Consider the following 21229-nt stretch of genomic DNA (forward strand, 5'->3'; position numbering starts at 1 on the left):
ACACACACACTCTCTCTCCCCCCCGCCCCCACCTGTCCTGCCTTGGCCCCCGCCATCAGTCTTGCTGCCCGGTTGACTATGGCGCCGAAGTAGTCTGCACGTCCCGTGGTGGCGTGAGGAACCACGGATAAGGGGACGCCCGTGAAGATACCCACCTTGGCACGGAAGCCCCTGGGGAGGGGGGGAGGGAGGGAGGGAGGGATGTGCGGGTGGGTGGGATGTGCGGGTGGGTGGGATGTGCGGGTGGGTGGGATGTGCGGGTGGGTGGGATGTGCGGGTGGGTGGGAAGTGCGGGTGGGCACCTTGGCACGGAAGCCCCTGGGGAGGGGGGGAAGGAGGGAGGGAGGGAGGGATGTGCGGGTGGGTGGGATGTGCGGGTGGGTGGGATGTGCGGGTGGGTGGGAAGTGCGGGTGGGCACCTTGGCACGGAAGCCCCTGGGGAGGGGGGGAAGGAGGGAGGGAGGGAGGGATGTGCGGGTGGGTGGGAAGTGGGGTGTGGGGTGTTTGGGTGTGGGACGGTGTGAAAAGTGCAGGGAGGCGGGGGTAAGGTGGTCAGGGAGTGGGAAGGAGCGGCGGCGAGGGAGAGGAGAGGAGGGGAAGAAAGGAGAAAGGAGGAGGAAAGGCGAGGGAATGATGTTGGGAATGGAGATCCAGACCCGACTGACGTGTTGGAAATTGAAATGGGAGAATGGAGGAAGGAGGCCGTATTGGAAATACGTGGTTCAGGGAGAAGGGCCAGGATTAATGGGGATGGAGTGAGAGCTCAATCGGAGAACTCAGCAGCCTGCAGATATCTGTCCCCTCCTCACCTCATGAGCAGCCGGCCGTCGGCGCCGAGCGTAAGTCGACCCGAGCTATGTTCAAAAAGATCAGACGGCCAATCCGCCTGTGGTTGCCGCCCCGATTCACGGCAGCAGCAGCAGCAGCAGCAGCAGCCACAGCAGCAGCAATGGGTTTCAGCTGACTAGTGGCAGGACTGTCAGGATCAGCAGCAGTGCTGGCCCTGTTAAGGCTTTCAGTTTGCATTAATAGGGTTTTCGGGTTATAGGATTTTAGGGTTTTAGGGATCTTTGGGGAAGGAACCAAGGATGCCTGCAAACAGGCTTCGCAAGGGGTTATACAGTTCGGGATCTCTACAACTCGATCGAGCCAAAAGAGAGAGAAGGCAAAGAAAGGCAGAATTTAGAGGTGTATCAGAGCAGTAGGAGGTAGCGCTGGCTGCCGTGGCTGCCCTGCAGCTGGCCAAGGGCACCGTAAAGTAAAAAATATTGTGCTGTAAATGATCACAGCTTACAATACACACCATGTATGATCTCACCTGGAGTAGCCACTCTTGCAGCGCCAGCCCCGCCTCCGCCGCCATCCGTGGGTTGTTGCACGCCACCATAAACGTGCATTCGTACTCCTGGCACTCGTACACGCCGTACATCTGCAGCAATTCCCGTACAGCGGCGCAAAATACAGCACCGCTGCGCTCTGCGACCTCGAGGTTGGCATTTGCGACTGCGGAGTAGCCGGCGGGCTGTATGAACATGAGCGACAGCCTCGGGAAGGAGGGCGGCTGGGAGGGAGGGCACGGAAGGAGAGCCTACGGGATACCAGCAGCAGCAGCAACCGCAGCAGCGCACAGGGAGACATCCGGGATTTGTAGACCTAGGTTAGATGGTTGGTCTAACGTTTCAGAACTGAGTGAAGTGTGGTGGCAGCTGGCTTTGGTAGTCTTTCACGTGGATTACATGAACTCCTACACCCCTACATTGTACGCCACGGCACATGCACAAGAATGCAAGTTTCATGTAGGGCCGCTCTGAATTCGTTTTTTTCCTTTTTTTGGGCCCACCGTTACATGGTTGGATAGATGACCACACCTGGCATGGAGCAGTTTCATGTAGTCTTGATGAAAGGTGGGAGGAATTGCAGTTTATGTATTTATCCATACCACATGTCACCGACATGCAGAGATATCCGGGTGGGAGAAGCAGAAAGTGCTGGTGGGGATGGCGCTCCCATCCTCTTCCCCACCAGGTGGGGATGGGAATGGGATGATGATGCGGCGATGGGGACGGCATCATCTTGCTGCTGCACGATTACCGAACTGTGAAGGTATGCACTGTCGACATCTCCCGTCACCACGTAGCAATCCCTGTGTGCCCCAAACTGCACTTCCACTTTCGTCCTGCTCCACATTCTAAGACATTCTGCGGCCTGCAGAGCCCACCCAACCACCTCGCCCCCCTCGCCACCCTCTCATATTACCTGCGCTGCGCCTGGTGCATCAAAGAACCCTGGCGCCAGCTGCGCCTGTGACTTGAGTGGCGGGTGGTAGGCGGCTCGGTGCTTGAGGTGTGCGGGAAGCAGCTGGATCACCTGCGGACACGAGTGAGTGAGTGAGGGAGTGAAGATGTGCGTATGTATGTCAGCATATGCCAGCATGCGACATTCACATGTTGGCCTTAATACATGTTGGCATGACTACAGGAGATTGTCGTCCACCGCACACGCGGCCCTCTTCTGACGTACGCTTTTACATACCTGAACACCGTCGTACACATCACCGTACGCCGGGCCCAGCGCCGGCAGCTGCAAACGGTGCACACCCATGTCGATGACTAAGAGTGCATGGCTGGCGATGTTCCGTTGCCGTACACCCGCGAAGCTGCGGTCATGGTGAAGTGGTGCCGGCTGGTGATGGGACGGCTGCAGTGATGACGGCGGCCGCGGCGTCGTTGAGGATGGGGCAGACAGGTACGGTTTTGGCGGTTCCGCTCCTGCCGGCTCCGAAACCGCAGCAGCATCTGCGGCGGGAGCGGCTGTGCGCGAAGTCCACGGGGTTGCGGGCCTCCTCTCCGCCTGCGGCGCTGCCCCATTTCCGCTTCGAAGCTTGGCCAAGCTGCAGATGCGATTGTTAAATTGAACAACAGACACCGAGCACACTACATGTTTGTACGTTTGTACGTTTGTACGCTGGTACACACATATATGTATGTGTTAGGCAGGTTAGTTACAAGATCACACTTCGAACCGCGCCTGTAGTAGCGAGGAAGGGCCGATGGAAGCCATGATAGCCACCCGTCACAATTCCTTTGATGGACTTGTGCACGTGCCTGTTAGGGTGTTGGTTAGCTGGTTGGTTGGTTGGTTACTATGTCGGTTGGTGGCGATAAGCAGCGCAATGGGAAAAGGCGCTCTAGCAAAGGACGTTTCCCATAGCCCTTACGTAAGGTACGGCAATACATCGCTCGTACACGTACTCGGCACCAGGGAAACCATACGCGCACGCACACCACACATTTGTGTGTCGCGCGTGTATCCTTCCTTACCCCATGGCCCCGAATATTCCGCTCTGTCGAGTGCCGATCAACACACGCACACACACACACACACACACACACACACACACACACACACACACACACACACGCACACACGCACACACACACACACACGCACACACACACACGCACACGCACACACACACACGCACACACACACCAAAACATACCTCCGCATGCTCCTCGTCTTGTCCCCAAGCAGTTTGTACGACAGCGGCGAACGGTATACTTCCTGCTCCGAAGGCACTGCTGTTGATGTGGGGACGTCGATCGCTGATCGCCGCCGTGCATGAACTCCAACGAACTCCGAGCCGCGAATCGAACCTGAACCGTGAATCCTAGGACCGGAATCCGTGTCCCTTGCCGCCGCCGGCGCAAGCACTATTGTGGATGTGGACGATACCGCGGTAGGTGCCGGGGCGGTGTTGTTGTCTCCACCCGACGGCAACGGCTCCGCGCCCTCAGATCTAGGTGGTTGTACATCCGGCTCTGCGAGGGACGATGCACTGAGGAGCCTTCTGGAAGAAACCGACGCGGAACGCTCCCATGCCATTTGCCCGGACGTCCCATGGGTCTGCATCAACCGGGGTCGGCGGAACAGGCTCAGGCCGCCGCTGGCGCGGCCCTCAACAATGGAGGGCCGCCGTACATGCGACAACCGGCGGGTGCTGACACGTTGTACGGCAGCCAAGATGCTCACGCCGTGGCTGTCAGTGGGATGCTCCTGGGAGGTCGTCTGGCCCGACATGGGTACGACTGGAGAGGGCATTGGATCCGGAGGCCACCGGAGAATGGAAGATGAATAGGGAAGTCGAATAGGGGTTTGGGATTCGGATAGGTTGGGCTTCCTTCAAGTTTGAAAGGGGTGATTTTTCCTGAATGTTGCTGCTGCTAATGATGACGATAATCAGCAGAATGATGACGAGGATAATGGGGCGGAGGAGGAGGAGGAGGAGGAGGAGGGCAATGGTGTGGGCCTGGATGCTGGGTGGACGTGTGGGAACGCTATTTGGCGCTTGGATTTACATCCCCTACAAACCCCTTCAACATGGTGTCTACTTATACCTGTCTAATACACACTCTCCTAAAGCTGCGTTGGCCCATGTAGGGCTGTGTTGGAGGCCGCCAGCACGTCAGCTCACGTAACTGCGTTATACGTTTCATGAGAGAAGAGAGAGCACCATCCAGAAAATAAAGTGCCCTCACATGTCCTTAGCGTCCCATTACCAGGATGCGTGCCTATCCCTGCATGTTGGTGTGTGTGTGCGTGTGTGCATGTGAAGGAGGGCGGTGCAGTTGCAGCCACCCAAAAGAGTCACAAGGGGAGACTCAAGGCATGTACGAAACCCCTATCTGATGATGAAACGGTCAACTAAATGCCGTACTATACTATCAAGTAAAGAAAAGAAAAGAGCAAACGGGAGCCCCAGCAGGTCGAAACGGATTAACGTGCAGCTTGGATCCAAATCGCAGAAGGGTTACCTTGCCGTGCCCTTGGGGTTTTCCAAAAGAGCTGGTAAACATTCAAAGAATCTATGAAACACATTCGACGTTTAAAATCGGGCATGCAACGCAGGGCCCTTTACACCCAGCCGCCCACAGGGCGACAACGATGAAGTCTTATATCCAGCTCCTAGACAATTCCAAATCTGTGTCATGCTTACCTCCTTGCGTGGCCGATTCTCTGTGCGGCTGTACGGTGGCCGAGTCTTCCTCCCCTTTGCCGTACACGGGCTCCAACGTCGAGAGGCTCCGTGTCCCACTGACATCTCCCGTCTCTACCCCTTCCGCCTCCTCCTCTCCTCCCTCCGGCAAATCCTCCTGGATTGTGGGGTGCGGTACAGGCGTACGGCATTGGCATAGGCCTCAAAAAAGGTTTCAAAACGACAACTAATCCTAACCCTTTGTAATAGCATTAGGGCTTCGAATACGGCGTAGGGCTAAACATATAATTATAATTAAGTAAGTACAATACTATCTATAATTATATACTGTTAAATAATAAATAATTGTTCAGCGTTTGGTAACATGTACACTTGATGTTGGCACAGGGACACATTTACAACAACTGAGGCGGTTGTGGGTTGAGTCGACCGCCCCCGACTGTCTGAACCACCGCCACCAGGCCGCCCTATCTCCCCGACCCACATTGTTTGCAAGGTCACGCGCCTCCTTGGCCGTCATGTTTGCACAGGAGCCAGTGATCTCCATCGCCATCGCCGACCGAAGCATTAGCATAAACCCCTCCCGGGAGTTTCGGACCGGTGATAACAACGCAGAAGCCGCTGGCGCAGCCACCGGAGGCGGCGGCGGCGGCAACGGTGACGGTCCCGATGCCGCGCCGCCGCCGCCGCCGCCGCCGCCGTGGGGCTCCTGCCAAAAGAGCGGCAGTGAGGCATGGCTGCTGCTGGCGCCGCCTCCGCCACCGCGATTGACCGTGCCGCCGCCACTGATGCCGCCACCCATATCAGAGGCGGGGTAGGAGACATGGGGCCCATGTGTGGGAACGGCTCCGAAACCGCCCCCTGTGTGTGCTGTCACAGATGGATTTTAAAGGGTCGAGGAGGTTTATTAAAAGACTCTGACGCCATGTCCGGGCCGGCTAATTGGGTGAGGAAATATTTAAAACTAAACCTTGCATCGTGCATTTGTATGCAACTCGTCCTACCGTACATGGTGTACACCGTACCTCCCTGCCGTACCTCGAGGATGAGCCCAGGCCGCAGTACTGCCCGCTAACCCATCAAGATCTGCAGCGCTCTGGTTGCCGTGCGCGGAGCGCCAGTGGTTCATGCCAGCGAAGCCGCTACCAATGGCGCTTGCGGCGTTCACCCCCGGTTGCGCTGCCGTACGTGGCGGCCGTGGCGGAGGGCCTGCCTGGCGGCCAGCGCCACCGGGACCAGCTGCCGCTGCCGCTGAAGCTGCAGCTGCAGCAGCCCCTGGTGCTCCTGCTCCACAAGCAGTGCCACTACCGCCGCCATTGGCAGCGGCGGCGGCGGCGGCAGCCGCGCTGATGGCAGTTGTACCGGCGAAGCCGCCAAACAGCGGCGGCAGCGAAGCCGCCGCAGCTGTAGCCGCAGGCGGCCCCGTCACGTCCGGGGCCTCCGCCGGCGTGCTGGCGGCTGTAGCAACCATCGCCACACCGACGCCGCTTTGCAGGTGCGCCTCCGTCGCGGCGGAGCCAGCGTCGCTGCCGCCGCGGCCCTTCATTGAGCCCAGCATCAGATGTCCTGCAAGCTGCGCGACGGACAGCCATCCGGTCATGCCAAGGCCACCGGCGATGCCACTACTGCCGCAGCCAGCGGTTGTACTGCCGGGCCCCGCCGGCAGCGCCAACGTCACGCTCTCATATGCACGACTCGCAATGGACCCCGCGACGGAACCTAACGGACCACCCACACGACGCCCAGCCACAGATCCCAGTTCCGTACTCCAGCCCGCCGCTGCGAGTGCTGCCGAGAGTCCGGTCAACGAACAACCGCCCGACGGCAGCATACAGTGCTGCTGTAACGACCGTGCTTGCACTGCAGGTGGCCGTGGTGACGACATGAACCTGCCCTCGTTGGCTGCCGGCGAATCCTCGATTGCGCCTGTGCCTGTGGCTGCGTCTGAAGCAGTGGACGTAACGGCGATAGCATCGTCTGGCGCGGATCGAGATCGGCTGCCGCCAGCGCTGCCGCCAGCGGCGGCGCCAGGGCCGTCGTGGTCAGCGTTGTTGCCAGCGGAGCTCCGGGAGTACGACGGCGGCGGCGGTGCCACGACGGGGGAGGTGTTCCCGGAGGCGATGTTGGAGGACGCAAGTCGATGAGGACTGGTGGCGGCGGGCAGGTGCGCTTGGAAGTGGGCTTGAAGATGTTGATAGAGGTGGTTGTGATGACGATGATGAGCGGGTTGAGGTTGGGGGTATGGTTGCATGTGAGCATGGGTGTGAGGGAAGGCGGCACGGAGGCTCACGTCGGGCTCACGCCTCTGCGACCCAGAGCTCGTCAGGTCGCAAGGCCATGCCGGCGTTGCGAAATCCATTGCAGCACCCATTCCGCCGCCGCCGCCGCCGGCCCCTCCTCCCGCCTCGCCGCCAGCACACATGCCCGCGGCTCCGTCGGCGGCCCGGCCACCTCCGAGTGCGGCTGTCAGCCCTAACGCCGACGGTGGCACATCCCCTACGCGCCTCAGCTGCTGCCGCCGCTCGCTAGTACTGTGCCGCAGATTGCCGTACATGGGCTCCGCTGATGACGTCGCCGTCGTGGCTGCAAGTGTCCACGGCACTGGCGGCGGCGCAGGTGGTGCCGGCAGCCGTGGATCCATTGCTTGCGGCTCGCGGTGCTGGCGCGGGCTGGTGGTGTCATGTTGTGCTGGTGTCCGTACCATGTAGGATGTGTGCCAACCGAAGTTGCGGGGAAGGGACTGGCCGCCGCCGCCGCTGCCACTGGCGGCGGCAGCGGCGGCAATGGCGGCGGTTCGGGAGTACGAGCCGACGTACGATGTCTGCAGGAGCGATAGACGGAACGGGGCATTGGCCAATGCAAGGCTTCATTGCCTTTCGCTCTACTCGGAGTAGGGTTCCCCCACACGTGGCGGGATCAAGCATGTGAAGCGAAGGATTAGGAGGTGGAGGGCGTATAAGGCTAAGGACATGAAGGGGTCAAGAAGATGACGGATTAAGGGCGTCACAAGTAGTACGGAGTACGACAGCACATGCCAGCAATCTGCAGCACCTTGTCTCACTGGGAACAGTCGTTGTTACCAAATTAGGCAACTGATGCCTCAACTGCCACATACCCCAAGAACGATATGTCTATGCCACCGCAATGGCGATTCCAACAATAGTAACGTCTGAAAGGAGCTGTACCGGCTTATTGAACACCTTCCAGAGACCAGCAGAGTTCAGTTCCGCACGTGGGTGTGTGATGTTGTAGTTCTTCCTTACCGGCAAAGTCACTGGAGGGACCGCCGCCGCCGCCGCCGCGGGCATTATGAACGAGGTAGACTTGCGGACCCCGCGAGGCACGGTGGTCGCGGCGGCATGTCGCGGCGCCGATGGCCGACCTAGTGGTACGGCAGGCTGAGGCGGGAGCGCCGCCAGCGATGTGGCAAGTCCGCCGCCACCGTCCCAGCCGCCGCCGCCAACACCAACCCCCATGCTGAAGTCCTCACAGTGCTTCACAGCCATCGGATAGGCCTTATGGCTGCCGGCAAGTTTCTGTACGACAGGCACGAAACTGAAACTTTCGGATCCCGCCGTTGCGGTCGCCGCAGCGGCGGCAGTGCAGCCACGTCGGGTGTGTGAGGTGGCGGTACCAGCGGCGGCTCTGCCGTCGCCGCATCCGCCTGGGTCCCCGTACATGCTCACTGCTGCATCCGCGGCGCCGCCGTCAATCCGACGTGGTGCGAGTGAGGAAGCCACGGATTGGAAGTCAATGGTCTGCATTGGCGATGTGCCCGGCGACGGCGGTGGTCCCAAGCCAGGTAGCGGACTTGCCCCTGCGCCGACTTGCCCCGCCGGTGGCTGCACGCCGGCATCCGGCAGTGACACCGTCGCCATCCCCGCCGACCCTGCCAGCGCCGCCGCTGCAATATATCGCGAAGACGAGGATGACGAAGTGTACGGCAGTATGCGCGGCGCCTGGAGTATGGTGGACAGGGATGATGTACGTGACAGATGTAAGGACTGGGTACCCCCGAAGCCTCCGGGCATCTGCATCTGTACCTGCTTAACGCTGACGTGGCGCCCTGGGGCGCTGGAACCTGCCGTACTCATCAGAATGTCGAGCAAAGTCTCGTCCTCGTCAGCATAGTTTTCAGCCGATGCGCTGGCGGAGGCGGTGCCTGTAGAGACGACTGCGGCAGCAGCGCGAGGGGCGGCTGCAGCAGCACTGCTAATAAAGGTTGTAGCGGCACGCGCCCCTAAGGCTGTGGTAGCCCCAGCGGCAGCGCTGCCGCTGCTGCTACAGCCTGGATCCGTCGAAAGGAATTGCTCCGGTTGTGAACAGCCATTGCGCGTCACGGCCGCTGCAGTACCGAGAGCGACGGCGGCGGCAATGGTGACGGAGGTGGCGGCGGCGGCGGTGGCGGCGGCGGTGAACCCTGCGGCTCCTTCGCCGCTGCTGGGCAGCTCACTTGGCAGCTCAACGGCGGTGTCTGTGCGCTCTTCACCGACGCCGTACGATGCCGGCACGCAAGGTGGCGTCTCCGTGGCCTCAGCGATGGGTCCCGGGCTGGCGTGAAGATTATAAGTCGCTGACGGCAACTTCCCTTGGCGGTCAAAGAGGTTATAGCTCCCGACTCCGCCGGAGCTTCCATGAAAGAACGCTATGCCGTTTGAACTGCCTGCCAGCCGACGGCTTCCTGCAGGTTCGCCGCCGATGCGTGCTTGGTGGCCTTCAGCATTGGCGGCGCTGCCGATGGCAGCGGTGTTCAAGATACCGCCGCCGCCGAACAAGCCACCCTGGAGCGTCACCGCCGCCAGCTCTACAGCCAACCTGTCCGAGGAGGTGTTGGAAGCCATGAAGGCAGCTAATGGCGCGTGCAGCAGTGCTTCGCCACTGCCGCCGCCGCCGCCGCCGACGGCGGCGGCGGCGGCGGCAGCAGCGAACCCAGCAAGGGCCTTACTTGTGGCCTCAGGAAGTGGCGCCGGCGCCGCTGGTTCCGGTGCCGGCAGCGTTGTTGCGGCGGCGTTGGCGGCGGCGGCAGGGTCGGTGCTGTTGTGCGAGCATTGTTCTTGGCCCATATCATTAGGCAGAACGAAGCCGTTGGAGCGCTTATCTGAGTTGGATGGCGTAGTGTTGGTGGCGGACTCGCTGATGATGCCAGCGGTGATAGTGCGCAGGAAAAGACCTTGAAGATTGGAGCGAGGCGGAGACACCATCTGTGAAACTAATGCCGTTGAAGGCATACCAACCAGAAAGCTTCCGCCCGGCGGCGCTGCCGCCGCCGCCGCCGCCGCCGCCGCCGAGACGGATTCCACAGACGCGCGGCTACCCAGAAGTGCCGCCAAGTCTGCAGTTCGATTCCCAACCATGCCACATAATGGGAGCCGCACCAATCAAAGCTCACAACCTCTCACAAGTTAAAACTGGCAAGTAAAGGAACTGCGAGCTTAGGATCCTTAAGAATATGACAGTAAATATGAAGACCCTTGGGACGCTGGGGGTTGTTGAACGGTTGATTTCCGCGCGGTTGGGCTTCCTGAGGGTTTGGCTGTCCAACGCCTGGCGGCGGTCTATCCTCGTCCCAGAAAGTTATAGAAGGCAGCGGGGCATACCCCCATCTTTTTGGCGCTTTTGGCTTGCCGTGAATCAGCATCTCCAGCTCGCTGCTGGTGCAGTAAACATCCAACATCGACTCCCAACCCCCAAATACGACATTAAGTCTTCCTGGCCAACATTGCCCCCAGCTGTGTAGGGTGGTCGGGCGTCACGGCATGTAGCCCCTTTCCTACAGGCCCCCGTCAACCCAGCAAACCGTCAGACTCGGCAATGCACCGCGTGCTGGGGTTTCCCACCAGGTTTCCCACCACACCAGTCACACACTGTCGCACCAAAGGGCGTGAGTGGTCGGGATGCACGTGACGTGTTGCTGCCGTACAACGACTGCAGTACTGTCGGTGTCCCATTGTTACTTGCGTAGCCCAGGAGTGCATGGTTTACGCCAAACCTGCGCACAACGAGTTGGGGATGGGGGGAGGTATGGCGGGCTGGGCTGTACGGGATCTGCCAAACGCTGTGCGGTGAAAGCGCCTAACATGTCTGTCTATGTGTCTGTCTGCATCTGTCTGTATGCCTATCTGTTCATGTCATCTGTGTGCCGGTATGCCTGTCTGTATGTATGTCTATGTGTGTCCATATAGCACACTACACGTACATGCATACATTCATACATACAGCCAGTATAGTGGAGAATGCGACCCACCAGTCGCCTGAGCCCCTGGCGGAGCTCAGCACACCTAACGGCGGTATACTGCCCCCACCGCCAGCCGCGTGTGCATGTGGACCCGCAAGGGCCCCTGTCGCAGGAGAACCGAACGATGTCAAAAACATGGAGGAGCCGTAATTCGAAACGCTCGGAAGGTATCCGCCGCCGCCGCCTCCACCGCCGCCAATTACGATGCCGTTGACATCTGAAACCCCGGCGCCAACATGAAACTTAGACGGGTGGTAATTGCGCGACGGGCCGCCGCCGCCGCCGCCAGCAGCATGTTGAGAAAGTGACGGCTGCGGCGGCGTCTGAATGTGCGGCATGTATGCAGCGCGGCTGAGGTGCGCAGGCAGAGAGCTGCCTAAGGCGGTTTGCACGAAACTACGAGGGGGCAGTGTTGGCAGAGCTGATGCCGCGGTTGCAGCGGCGGTAGGCACTGCCAACCGTGCCCAGCTGGCCCGACGAAACATGTGGCCGCGCCCGCCGCCGCCGCCGCCGCCGCCGCCGGCAGCGGCGGCATCATGCGCCGCCAAGCCGGCACCGGCGGACTGTCCTAGGGACAGTCGAGAGAGACTCTTAAGGGGCAGCTGCTGGCGGGAGCTTATGCTGGTGTGGCGACTGAGGGATGGTCGGACACGGCTGTTTTGGTGGTGATGGGAAGAAGCATCGTTGGGGACTCCACCGCCGGATAGCAGCTGCCGGGAGCTATCTGTCCAATTCGTGAAGGGGTCGTCCTCTGTGGCCAAGGTGGTGGCGGCCAAGTGGGTCCCAGACACGTGGCTCGTCTTGGAGTTGGCTTTGTCTGCACATAAAGAAGTCCGGAAGAGAGGAAACACCGCAACACGCCATACATAGTCAAAGTATCCGTCAAGCATGGTGAAATATCCGTCAAATTTGATCGAGCATGGAGGGTTTGTGGGTGCGGGAAGCACGAGAGTGGCAATGATGATGCGGATGGCCTGGAGAGGAGGGAGAGGCGAATGGAAAATGCGAGTCGGGGAGTGGAAAATGAGAAGTAGCGAGTGAAAAATGGGGAGTGGCGAATGGGGGGGGGGTAGATAGGCTCGACATGGGGAAGAGGTGTAGCGGGAGCTGAAGCGGAATACGGTAATGGGGAGGAAAGTATTTTTCGGCGTGTGGAAGCAGATGGGGAAAACGGGCAGCTGCACGGGCAAATTGCCTCTGCCACGTCACCGCTTTGAAAATCTCAATTGACTTACCCACCAGCTCCTGCACCCCGGGGCTCGTACCCCGTGCGGCCCCACGCAATGTCCCGTGATCGACCTACCCCGCCTGCATCGACCTACCCGCCAGCTCCTGCACCTCGGCCTCCACAACGTCCAGCTCCTCAATCTTGTTGTGGATGCCCTTGAACGTCATCGGCTCCACGAGAATCTGACCACCCGAACCAAGCTCCGCAATGCCCGTTGCCAGCCGCAGTACGGCACCAGTGTACTGCATACGCCGGGTCACAGGGTGCTCCCGTACAGATGACGGTACACCTGTCGCGATGCCCATCCGCACTGACAATCCCTTGAACAGCACCAACAGCGGAGCAGAGGAGGAAGCTGCGGCACCGCCGGCGCCTCCTGCCGGCGCCGCCGTCGGCGGCGCTGCCGCTACTGGCACCAGCGGCCGCGGCCTGCATAGCGGGTGTTCCAGCAGTAGCGGTGGCCAGTCCAATTTCAGCAGTGCCGACTGCAGTAGCAGCGCCCAACGAACCGCATCCACGGGGTCGTGGAAGGCGACCAGGAAGGCGTCGCCCTCGGTGGTGACCTGTGATCGTACGTTGGAGCAATAAACAATGCAACTCACAAAAGACATCTCTTTGGAAACACGAACGAGCGATTGAACGAAAGAATGAAAGAATGGAAGAACGAAAAAATAAAAAAGCGAACGAACGAATGAACGAACGAATGAACTAATAAATTGATGAACGAATGAACTAATGAGCTGATGACCGAATGAATGAATGAACGAATGAACGAAAGAACGAACGAACGAGAAAATACAGTGAAATGCAGTGAAACGCGAGTGAAATACGAGAATTTACACCCGAACAGATCACCAGTGCTTTTTTGTCTCATTTGTCTAATTTTTTTGTTTAATTTGTATATTAGTCTCTAGTGCAGTGCACGGCCAGCTGGCCCGATGGCTCTACTCTTCGGGAGTCTGGAGCCCACTGTAACAAACCCCCACATACAGTGCTGAGAACGAGTTGTTGACGCATATATCGTGATTTCTGCAAAACAACCTTGGCTGATACGGCCATTTGCGAAGGCAGTGGGCGAAAGTAGCAACAGAGCAGGGGTTTCAGGTGGGAAGCGCATGACTGTACAAGAGGGGGGCCCCGCCGTCTGTAAGAAACCGGGGACCCCACGGTTTTTTGTCATTATTTCGCCCGCTCGACTGGGCTCGACACGCCGGAGCGCGGCGTGCCTGCTGGTGGTTTCCCAGTCCTCCTCCGGATGAAAACTTAGCCATTTGGGGGGCTCCAGGATCCATTTCCGTGAGAGCGACCCAGGTGGAGCGTTTTATTACTATGAGCCGGGGGCAAGAACCGGGTAAGGTTGGTAGTGTATCTGTAGTATCCCGGAGGGCATATCACGGGATCTGCATCCGCCGATCGGTTTTACTTTTCTGAAGTCGTGATAAGTCGTGATATGACAGTCCGTTGCGCATGTGTCGATAGAGAAGGGAACACGCGATTCCGCTACCACTTACCTTTCCAAGACTTGTGCAGAAAAGATGTACGAACTTAGCATCAAATACATATACTTCCACTTGTTGAGCATCGATCCTTAGACCGCATAGCAGCAATTAGGTCGTGATTCGTGGGGGGCTGACAGCAATGCGGACATGTCCCCACCGATTACTACTTGTTTGCTGTTTTTAATGATGATCAAGGACTTCATCACCATTTCCCACTTCACCAGATGCCTACGTAGGTATACCTCATAGCCGCAACATGTGGCAATGGTCAAGCGAGCCAGCTTATCATGTAGCGCTAACGCGGTGTTCATGACGTCGGGCTGCCACTCCCACAGCTCCGTGCTGCCCTCCACATCTGACACACAAGGGAATGGTGGTGGGAAGTATTATATGGCAGGATGGCTAGGAGGAGGACGAGGACAAGGAGGGCGTATTAGTGATGGTTGTGCAGGCGCAGGTGCAGGCGCAGGTGGCCACAATCGACTTGGGTGCGCCGGGTAAGGATGGTTTAAAAAAGGAGTCTGCAAGGTGAGAGAGTGGGTTAGGACGAGGTGGACAGCATACTCGTGGATTGTGGATTGCGAGGAGACGGTCGTAGCGAGCAGCTCTCCAACCAGCAGCCAGCCTCCAGGAACGGGTTAACCTGCGATGGGCGCTAGGAACCCCGCCCAGTGCCTTTACACCTTATACGGGTATCCCCGTCTGTCCCCATTCCCACCAAGATTCATAAGGCACCACATAATACTGTTGTTCCCAGCGCCATCACAATGTGCGATACCCTCCTTTTCTTTCTTGTCCCGGCGATCACCCACCCATCCTCACCCATCCTCGCTTGTCCCGGCGATCACCCACCCATCCTCACCCATCCAGCTGCTTTACTCGCTCACCCGTCGCGACTAGAGTGACGCTATCTCCAAACAATGCGGGAAAGGAGCCTGCAACACATCCAATGCAAAAATGGGCGCAGGATGAAGCATAGAACCAAGGATGAGCGGCAGGTGCTGGGGATGGGGGCGTCAATGGGCGCCGAGTTACGCCATCCATCGAGTTCCGACCCACCCACCAGCCTAGAACCAAGCCAACAGTCGCCACTCCCATACCCACACCCACCCACAATTGCCCTCCCACACGCACCAGGCGGTTTTGAGCGCTTTGTGGCGGACAAGGAACTCGGAAAGGCTTCCTCCCGGGTCAGCGTCGTCACCGCTGCTGCGGCTGCTGTAGCTGCAAAAGCTGCTGCCCCAGCATCCCCCCCAGATACGCGCGGAGAAGTAGCTCCTGCTAATGCTGTCGCTGCAGCTGCCGTATTGCACATACCCGCCATGGAAGGCCCTGACGCGACATCCACACGCAAAGCCGCTGGCTTGATGGTGCTGGCGGTTGCCCCGGCCCAGCGGCTGCAGCTGCTGCCACGACTGCAGAGAATCACCAGCAGTACCACCCAGCCGCAGAGCGCGGCAATGCCAACGGGGATAACAACAGACAACATTACACGAAGTGGCACCTGTCGGGGCCCCATCGGGGTGCACGGTGGTGGCGGTGGTGGTGCCGGTGGCGGTGGCAGTGGGGACGGGTTTCATCATCAAGGGGATGCCGCGGAAATGCATGAGGCAGCATGCATGAAAGGATGGTAAAGCCGGGGAGATGCATAGCTCAGAGCAAGAGAGCGGCATGATGATTCAGCGCAACGAGACGCAGGGTCGCAAGTCCAACCAGAAAAACTCCCACATGACGTGTGCCGGCTGTTTTCTAAGCAGGAATGAAGCCCCCTCCTCCAGCTACGGACCGACAGAACACTCAGCAACAACTTACAAACACACGACGATCACACGGCGACGGTCCCGATTTGACAGGTTACCAAGTTCCCACCAACGTCGCAGTGTCGCAAGCATGCATGTGGATATCAGATACTGGCGCCCTCACAACAGTTCTGATGACACCCGGTGATATATTTCGACCTTCATGTGTTTGCCGTACCTTCCCACCTTCCACCGTCGGGGCTGCTGTTCCTGCCGCTGCCGCTGGCTCAGGCGCCAATGCCGGCGACGGCTGAGTAGGCTTATCGACGGCGGCGGCGAGGATGTACGCCGCCGACCTCGCCGGCAGCGGCACTTCCGCCGCCGTTTCTGCCCCTAACTCCGCTACCGATTTCGTTCCACTACCCAGCACCCGCAAGCAGACGCAGGTTCCGAAGCCCCAGTAGCTTGGGGAAAATAACAATAGCGTTGTGGCGACGCCGCCTGCATGTACAGCCGTACTCGCTACACTTTGGCGGGGTGGAGCTCCGCCGCAGCTGCCTGACGCTAACAGACCCAGAACATTCCCGCCTGCATCTGCGGCTGTCCTTGCTAGCTGCTGCTCTGAAGCCGCGACTGGTTTTGAAGCTGTTTCGATTTCCTGGGTAGAAATGGTTGCAGCGGTTGGGTAGGACGTGCTGGTGGAGTGAGTTTCGGAGCTGTCGTTACCATTGGCCGTTGGCACCTCCCGGCGGTATAGGAAGGAGCTGCACGCTAGCAGGCCGGTAGGCCAGGCTGTTGCTGCGAAACGAAAGGCGTGTGGTGGGTATCGGGGCGGATGTTGGCATGAACCGCGGGTTGCCTAGTTTGGTAACATGGCATTCAGCATGCAGATCCCAGCGTTCATATTATTCATATTTTCAATCTGAACTTGTTATATGGAATACATTTGCGGAACACAATTAAAAAATGTTTTTGACGATCCCGTAATTGTAATTGATCCTGGAAATCCCTTAGTTGTACTAGGGTAACCGAATGCATGGCCGGGAGTACGGGAGCCGCTGGACGAGCTGGACGCCGAGCGTGTGATGGCTCATGGCGCATACAGCATCGGTCGCCGCCAGCGCCGGCACATGGGATGGCAATGTGGACAACGTGGAGTGCGTCTGGCGGTGGTTGTGGTTGCGGTTGCGATGTGGAGGATGAGGAAAGGGAGCTGGGGGCCAGCGTTTTTTTCATTGAAGGGGGTCAAGAATTATATTCCAAGACAATGTTTGACTTCTAGGTCGCCAGGTAATTGACGTTGCTGTTGTTATCAGCAGTTATGACCCTATGCCAGCTAGACGCTTCGCAGCAACGCCAGCAGCAACATGTGAGACACAGGGATGAAGGTATATATGCTTGTGCAAGCCCTTTTCAGTGCCGTAAAACCGCTCTTCGTACTGTAAGCCCGCTTACTGGAACCCATTGAAATAACTCTTAAACGCTGAAATAACTTTCAAGCATCGCCGTGTGCGAGGCAAATATGCTGTGCCGGGCTGCAGCAACCCCGCCGCCACCAGAACGTGCCTCAGACACAGTGCATGTTAGGACGCAACACACAAAACAGGAACAGCACATACGACGAAAATGAACCCACTGACCGTCGCCTTCTGATGCAGCCCAACTGTGCAGCAAATACTCCTTCGAGTTGACAAACCCCTCCGGTAGCACGCACGGTGGCTGGTGGCCTGATGGCGCCGCCGTTGCACTGGCGGCAGCGGCGGCGGGGGCGTTGTCAGCCGCCGGCGCCGCCATGCTGCCAAGGCTGCTGCTGTACAACATTCCCGTACCGCGTATGTCCACCTGCACGTACGACGACATGTTGTTAGACCACGAAGCCAAGCCGGGAGTTCAGGTGCGAGCCCACCGCGATGTGGCTTCACATCACGTGCATGGGTTCAGGCGTGGGTCATGAAGAGCATATTCAACCAGGCACGCACGGGTTGCGGGGATTCCTCAAGACCGCCGGCCTCTCATATTATTATTAATATCGTGTTTTTGGCCAGGTATGGCGTCTTGAATATCTCCATACACAATGGGGAGGTACCAACGGTGCGTTGCCACCGCAGCCAGAGTGACTGCATGGCGCTGGCTGATGCTACCACTGCCAGAGCCTGATCAGGCCACATAATAAGCCAAGACATGGCAGTCATTTCGCAAGGATGCGCCTACGGCCGCCTGGGGCCAACAGACGAATGAATGAATGCCTTTCCCATGCGCTTATGTCTTTGGCTGATTTTAGGTACACAACCCTTGCCTCAACATCCTCCATTTTCTCCCTCCTCCCGACAAGCCCCTTGCCGCGTGCACAACCACTTTGTATCCAAAGCTGTGAGCGCCAGCACCACCCTTCCGACGCATGCCTTTATGCCACAGCCTTTTCCTGCGGTTGCGGTTGCTACTGCAGGTGCTACTGCTGCAGTTACTGCTGCTGCAGTTTTTTGCTGCAGTTGCTGCTGTTCCCGGATCCTTCCTTCCTGGGCGCACCTCTCTCAAGGATGTCCGGTGCAACAGCTCCAGCGGCAAAGAGCCTCGTAGGTCTAAGAGCATAGGTACAACGTGGGCGAACCGAGTTCGAGCCACACCAACAACACGGCGGTGCGGATTAGGGGCACAAGGAAAAGGAACGTCTCCAAGGGCAGGCTCTCAAGCTGTGTCTGAACTACATGGAAGCTACGGTTACTGTGCACACGCTATGGCACCAGATCAAGGAGTAGGATTGACAATTGCAGGCCTAAAACGTTTTCAGGCCTAGAAATCCTCCAGAGGTTGCATGTAATAACACTCACATGCACACAACTGTGAGATGACTAATTAACACACTATCGATCTTTTTTTCTCTGTGTGTGTGTTACATGGTTGGGGGTGCGTGACCCCATACCTGTAAAACTACCCATACGAGCATCGATCTGCCGTAAGGGCCCCCTACCTCCATTTCCAGGGACAGACCGTCCTCCCATGCCTGCTAAATGGACAATCTGTGCAACCAACCAGCCAATCCAAGTGCCTAGGCACCCACCCCGGTTGTCAGCCAGCCGCAGGACCTCCAGGCTGGTCAGCTCTACAAGGCCGGGTGGGAGTGTACCACGCAGCCCAAAGCCGCCTAATAGCAGAGCTGACGGTTTTTTTTCGGAGGCGTGGGTAGGATGTCGTGAGAAGTTAAGGGAAGGAGCAGAGGAAAAGGAAGAGGTGTAGGGCAAAAGATGGGATGGAAGGGAGGAGAGGGCTCAGGAAGGAAAGGGAAGAAGAGTGTTGCCAGACGTTGTCCTGTATGCACCGAGCTAGTTAGTGAGGCAAGGGACGTGTTCTGCATGCTGGGTTGGTGGGGCTTTGGAACTGTGCCAAGTGGGTCTTGTGCGTGGGCGCCTGGAGGCTGTGTATTGTATGTGGGTTCGGGCAGGGCATTTTTGAAGGTGCCTGCTGCTGCTACCAATGTGAGCCAAGTGACAAGTGAACCTTCGGAAATCAGCGCTAATTCTGTCTAATAAATAAACACCAGGGGTGCAGTTTTGCGCCGGACAGGATGAAGCATGCCGATGAATTCCGGTTTTGTCCAAAAAAGGTAAAGGCTGTACCGCCAGTCTTTCAGGCATTGCATTGTTGTACCACTCCCACCTTCCACGGCGTGCGTTGAGTGCTCATGTATCCAGCGTTCGTCGCCACTTGTGTGTTTTTCTCCATTTTGGACAACTCTAGGCTGGCGCTTTGGGCCTCCGGCTCGTATGAAACAAGGGCCCCTCGGTTACACCACCGGAGAGGACCGCAGCTCTAGAAGGTAACTCACACACTCTCTCTCTTTCTCTTTTTCTCTCTCTCTCTCTCTCTCTCTCTCTCGCTCTCTCTCTCGCTCTCTCTCTCTCGCTCTCTCTCTCTTCTGGTTCATTATGTCACTAACGCAGTCCTGAAAATGCAGCCCAGCGCCACCGAGCCCCAAATTATTATTTTATTATGCCAGGTGGAACTTACCAGCTACTGTTCCCTCAGTTGCGCACGGCTGCTTCAGCTGCTGTCGCCATTCCCGTGTACGCCAGTGCGGCGGTAGCGGACCGTTCCATTCCGTTGCAGGGCCGAGCCATTGTCACCATCGAGGCCATTGTCGACAATCCGGGCACATGTACATGAAAATGGATTAAGCACAGACCGTTATGGCACCGGTTTCGGAGCGGTGGGAGAAGAACACGAACTACGTGTTGGTTCCCCTGGTGCGGTGAGAATCCAGAAGCGCACTAAACTGATCCCAAATGCCTCCACCCGTTGCTAATGTTTTTAAAAAACATTATGCAAAAGGCTGCCAACCGCTGGTAGGTTGGCAAAGGGAGAACTGACCACCAAAAACCCTAAGTCGTACAAGGTTTCCGATGCGACCGAACGGGCAAACTGGCGGCAAATCCCTTCCACCCACTCGTTTCGTTCGGACATCCGTCTCGTCAGTCGTCATCACGGGTACGTGGTACGTGGGGTCATCGGTGCAATGTGCGCCGCATTGCGATATGAACGCATGTAAAGATTCGGACTTAACCACGGCGTAATTGTGCGAAAGCTCGCCTAATCACGCAACCAGCTTGGATATCATTTGGGGGCGCCTAACGCCGTACTGCCGTTGATTAGGTTCTGCGGCCCGTGGTGCTTTTGTAACTTTGTGTCACGTCTGATCATTGGCCAGCGTCCTGGTTCAGACCTGATGCCCACCTGGCTTCCGAAAGCGACGTTGGGAAGAGAGTAACAGAGGTCTATGGAACCGTCCATGTTCCCGCACGACATGCAACAAACGACGCCTGCAGAATCGCGCGATGACCAAGTCGGCACTAGTGTAATGCACTTGATCCTGACAGATATTTTACACCGTCAAACCTTTCCATTGACAGAAAGCGCCTAGACCCCAGCCGCTTTTGTCCGGCAATGTCGTCCACTGGCGTCCTCCGGTTGCGTTAAATAGTTCCATTAGTACATGCCTGAACAAAATAGTACTGTTAATTATGAAATTAGTGCAAAAGCGCGACGGCGCTTTAGCGAGCGACGATGGCCGGTGAACCTCATCGCCTGATTGCCCTGGCTTACCTCTGTCGCTCCACGGTTAATTTATCAACCCGGTGACCAAGTATAGTTGCGCGTCCAGTGCTTGCCCATAAAAGGAGGCATGTGATAAGGCCGGCGACAGCAAATCCACGGCGGGATGCCGTTTCAGTAGATATTCCCATTCAATTTATCTTTGTTATGGGCTGGCAACCGTGAGACGTCTGGCCCCAAGACATGCTGTTAAGGAATGGGAAAAAGTTATGTACGCAGGTTACCGGTCTACTGCCTGTTTAACTAGGACAGCTGTATGCGTTGCCTATAACTTGACGTAGGCTTGTAAATGCTACCCAAATTCCTGAGAATGGCAGGGGTGTTTTGTTCGCCATGTACAGTACCTGCACGATAATGTAACGAGCTGTGCGCAAGCTATTAGCCGCACAGCGGCCGAGCACTTCAATCGTAATACTATAATGCATT

At 57.8% G+C, this 21229-nt stretch overlaps 2 protein-coding genes across 2 annotated transcripts in view; both read right to left on the reverse strand.

Annotated features, from left to right (window-relative positions):
• The window catches only part of VOLCADRAFT_100489 (uncharacterized protein), a gene marked incomplete at both ends in the record, with an annotated part of 15853 nt that extends 2783 nt beyond the window's left edge, over positions 1-13070 (reverse strand). Inside the window, 17 exons of the mRNA XM_002959059.1 lie at positions 33-171; positions 303-318; positions 420-435; positions 1319-1561; positions 2257-2367; positions 2533-2697; positions 3562-4088; positions 4539-4577; positions 4997-5153; positions 5481-5857; positions 6035-7817; positions 8260-8955; positions 9040-9170; positions 9486-10328; positions 10834-10985; positions 11241-12205; positions 12570-13070. Coding sequence (XP_002959105.1) covers positions 33-171; positions 303-318; positions 420-435; positions 1319-1561; positions 2257-2367; positions 2533-2697; positions 3562-4088; positions 4539-4577; positions 4997-5153; positions 5481-5857; positions 6035-7817; positions 8260-8955; positions 9040-9170; positions 9486-10328; positions 10834-10985; positions 11241-12205; positions 12570-13070 — 6861 coding nt within the window. The remainder of the gene's footprint in view (positions 1-32; positions 172-302; positions 319-419; positions 436-1318; positions 1562-2256; positions 2368-2532; positions 2698-3561; positions 4089-4538; positions 4578-4996; positions 5154-5480; positions 5858-6034; positions 7818-8259; positions 8956-9039; positions 9171-9485; positions 10329-10833; positions 10986-11240; positions 12206-12569) is intronic.
• A 977-nt stretch (positions 13071-14047) lies between these two features.
• Positions 14048-17557, reverse strand: VOLCADRAFT_100490 (uncharacterized protein; the record flags this gene model as incomplete). Its single annotated transcript, XM_002959060.1, has 5 exons — positions 14048-14313; positions 14846-14893; positions 15093-15462; positions 15936-16495; positions 17338-17557. The coding sequence occupies 5 exons, from the start codon at positions 17555-17557 to the stop codon at positions 14048-14050; spliced, it is 1464 nt and encodes a 487-aa protein (XP_002959106.1).
• Positions 17558-21229: the final 3672 nt, after the last annotated feature.

The sequence above is a fragment of the Volvox carteri genome (assembly GCF_000143455.1).
Source record: "Volvox carteri f. nagariensis unplaced genomic scaffold VOLCAscaffold_121, whole genome shotgun sequence".
Classification (NCBI taxonomy): Eukaryota; Viridiplantae; Chlorophyta; class Chlorophyceae; order Chlamydomonadales; family Volvocaceae; genus Volvox; species Volvox carteri.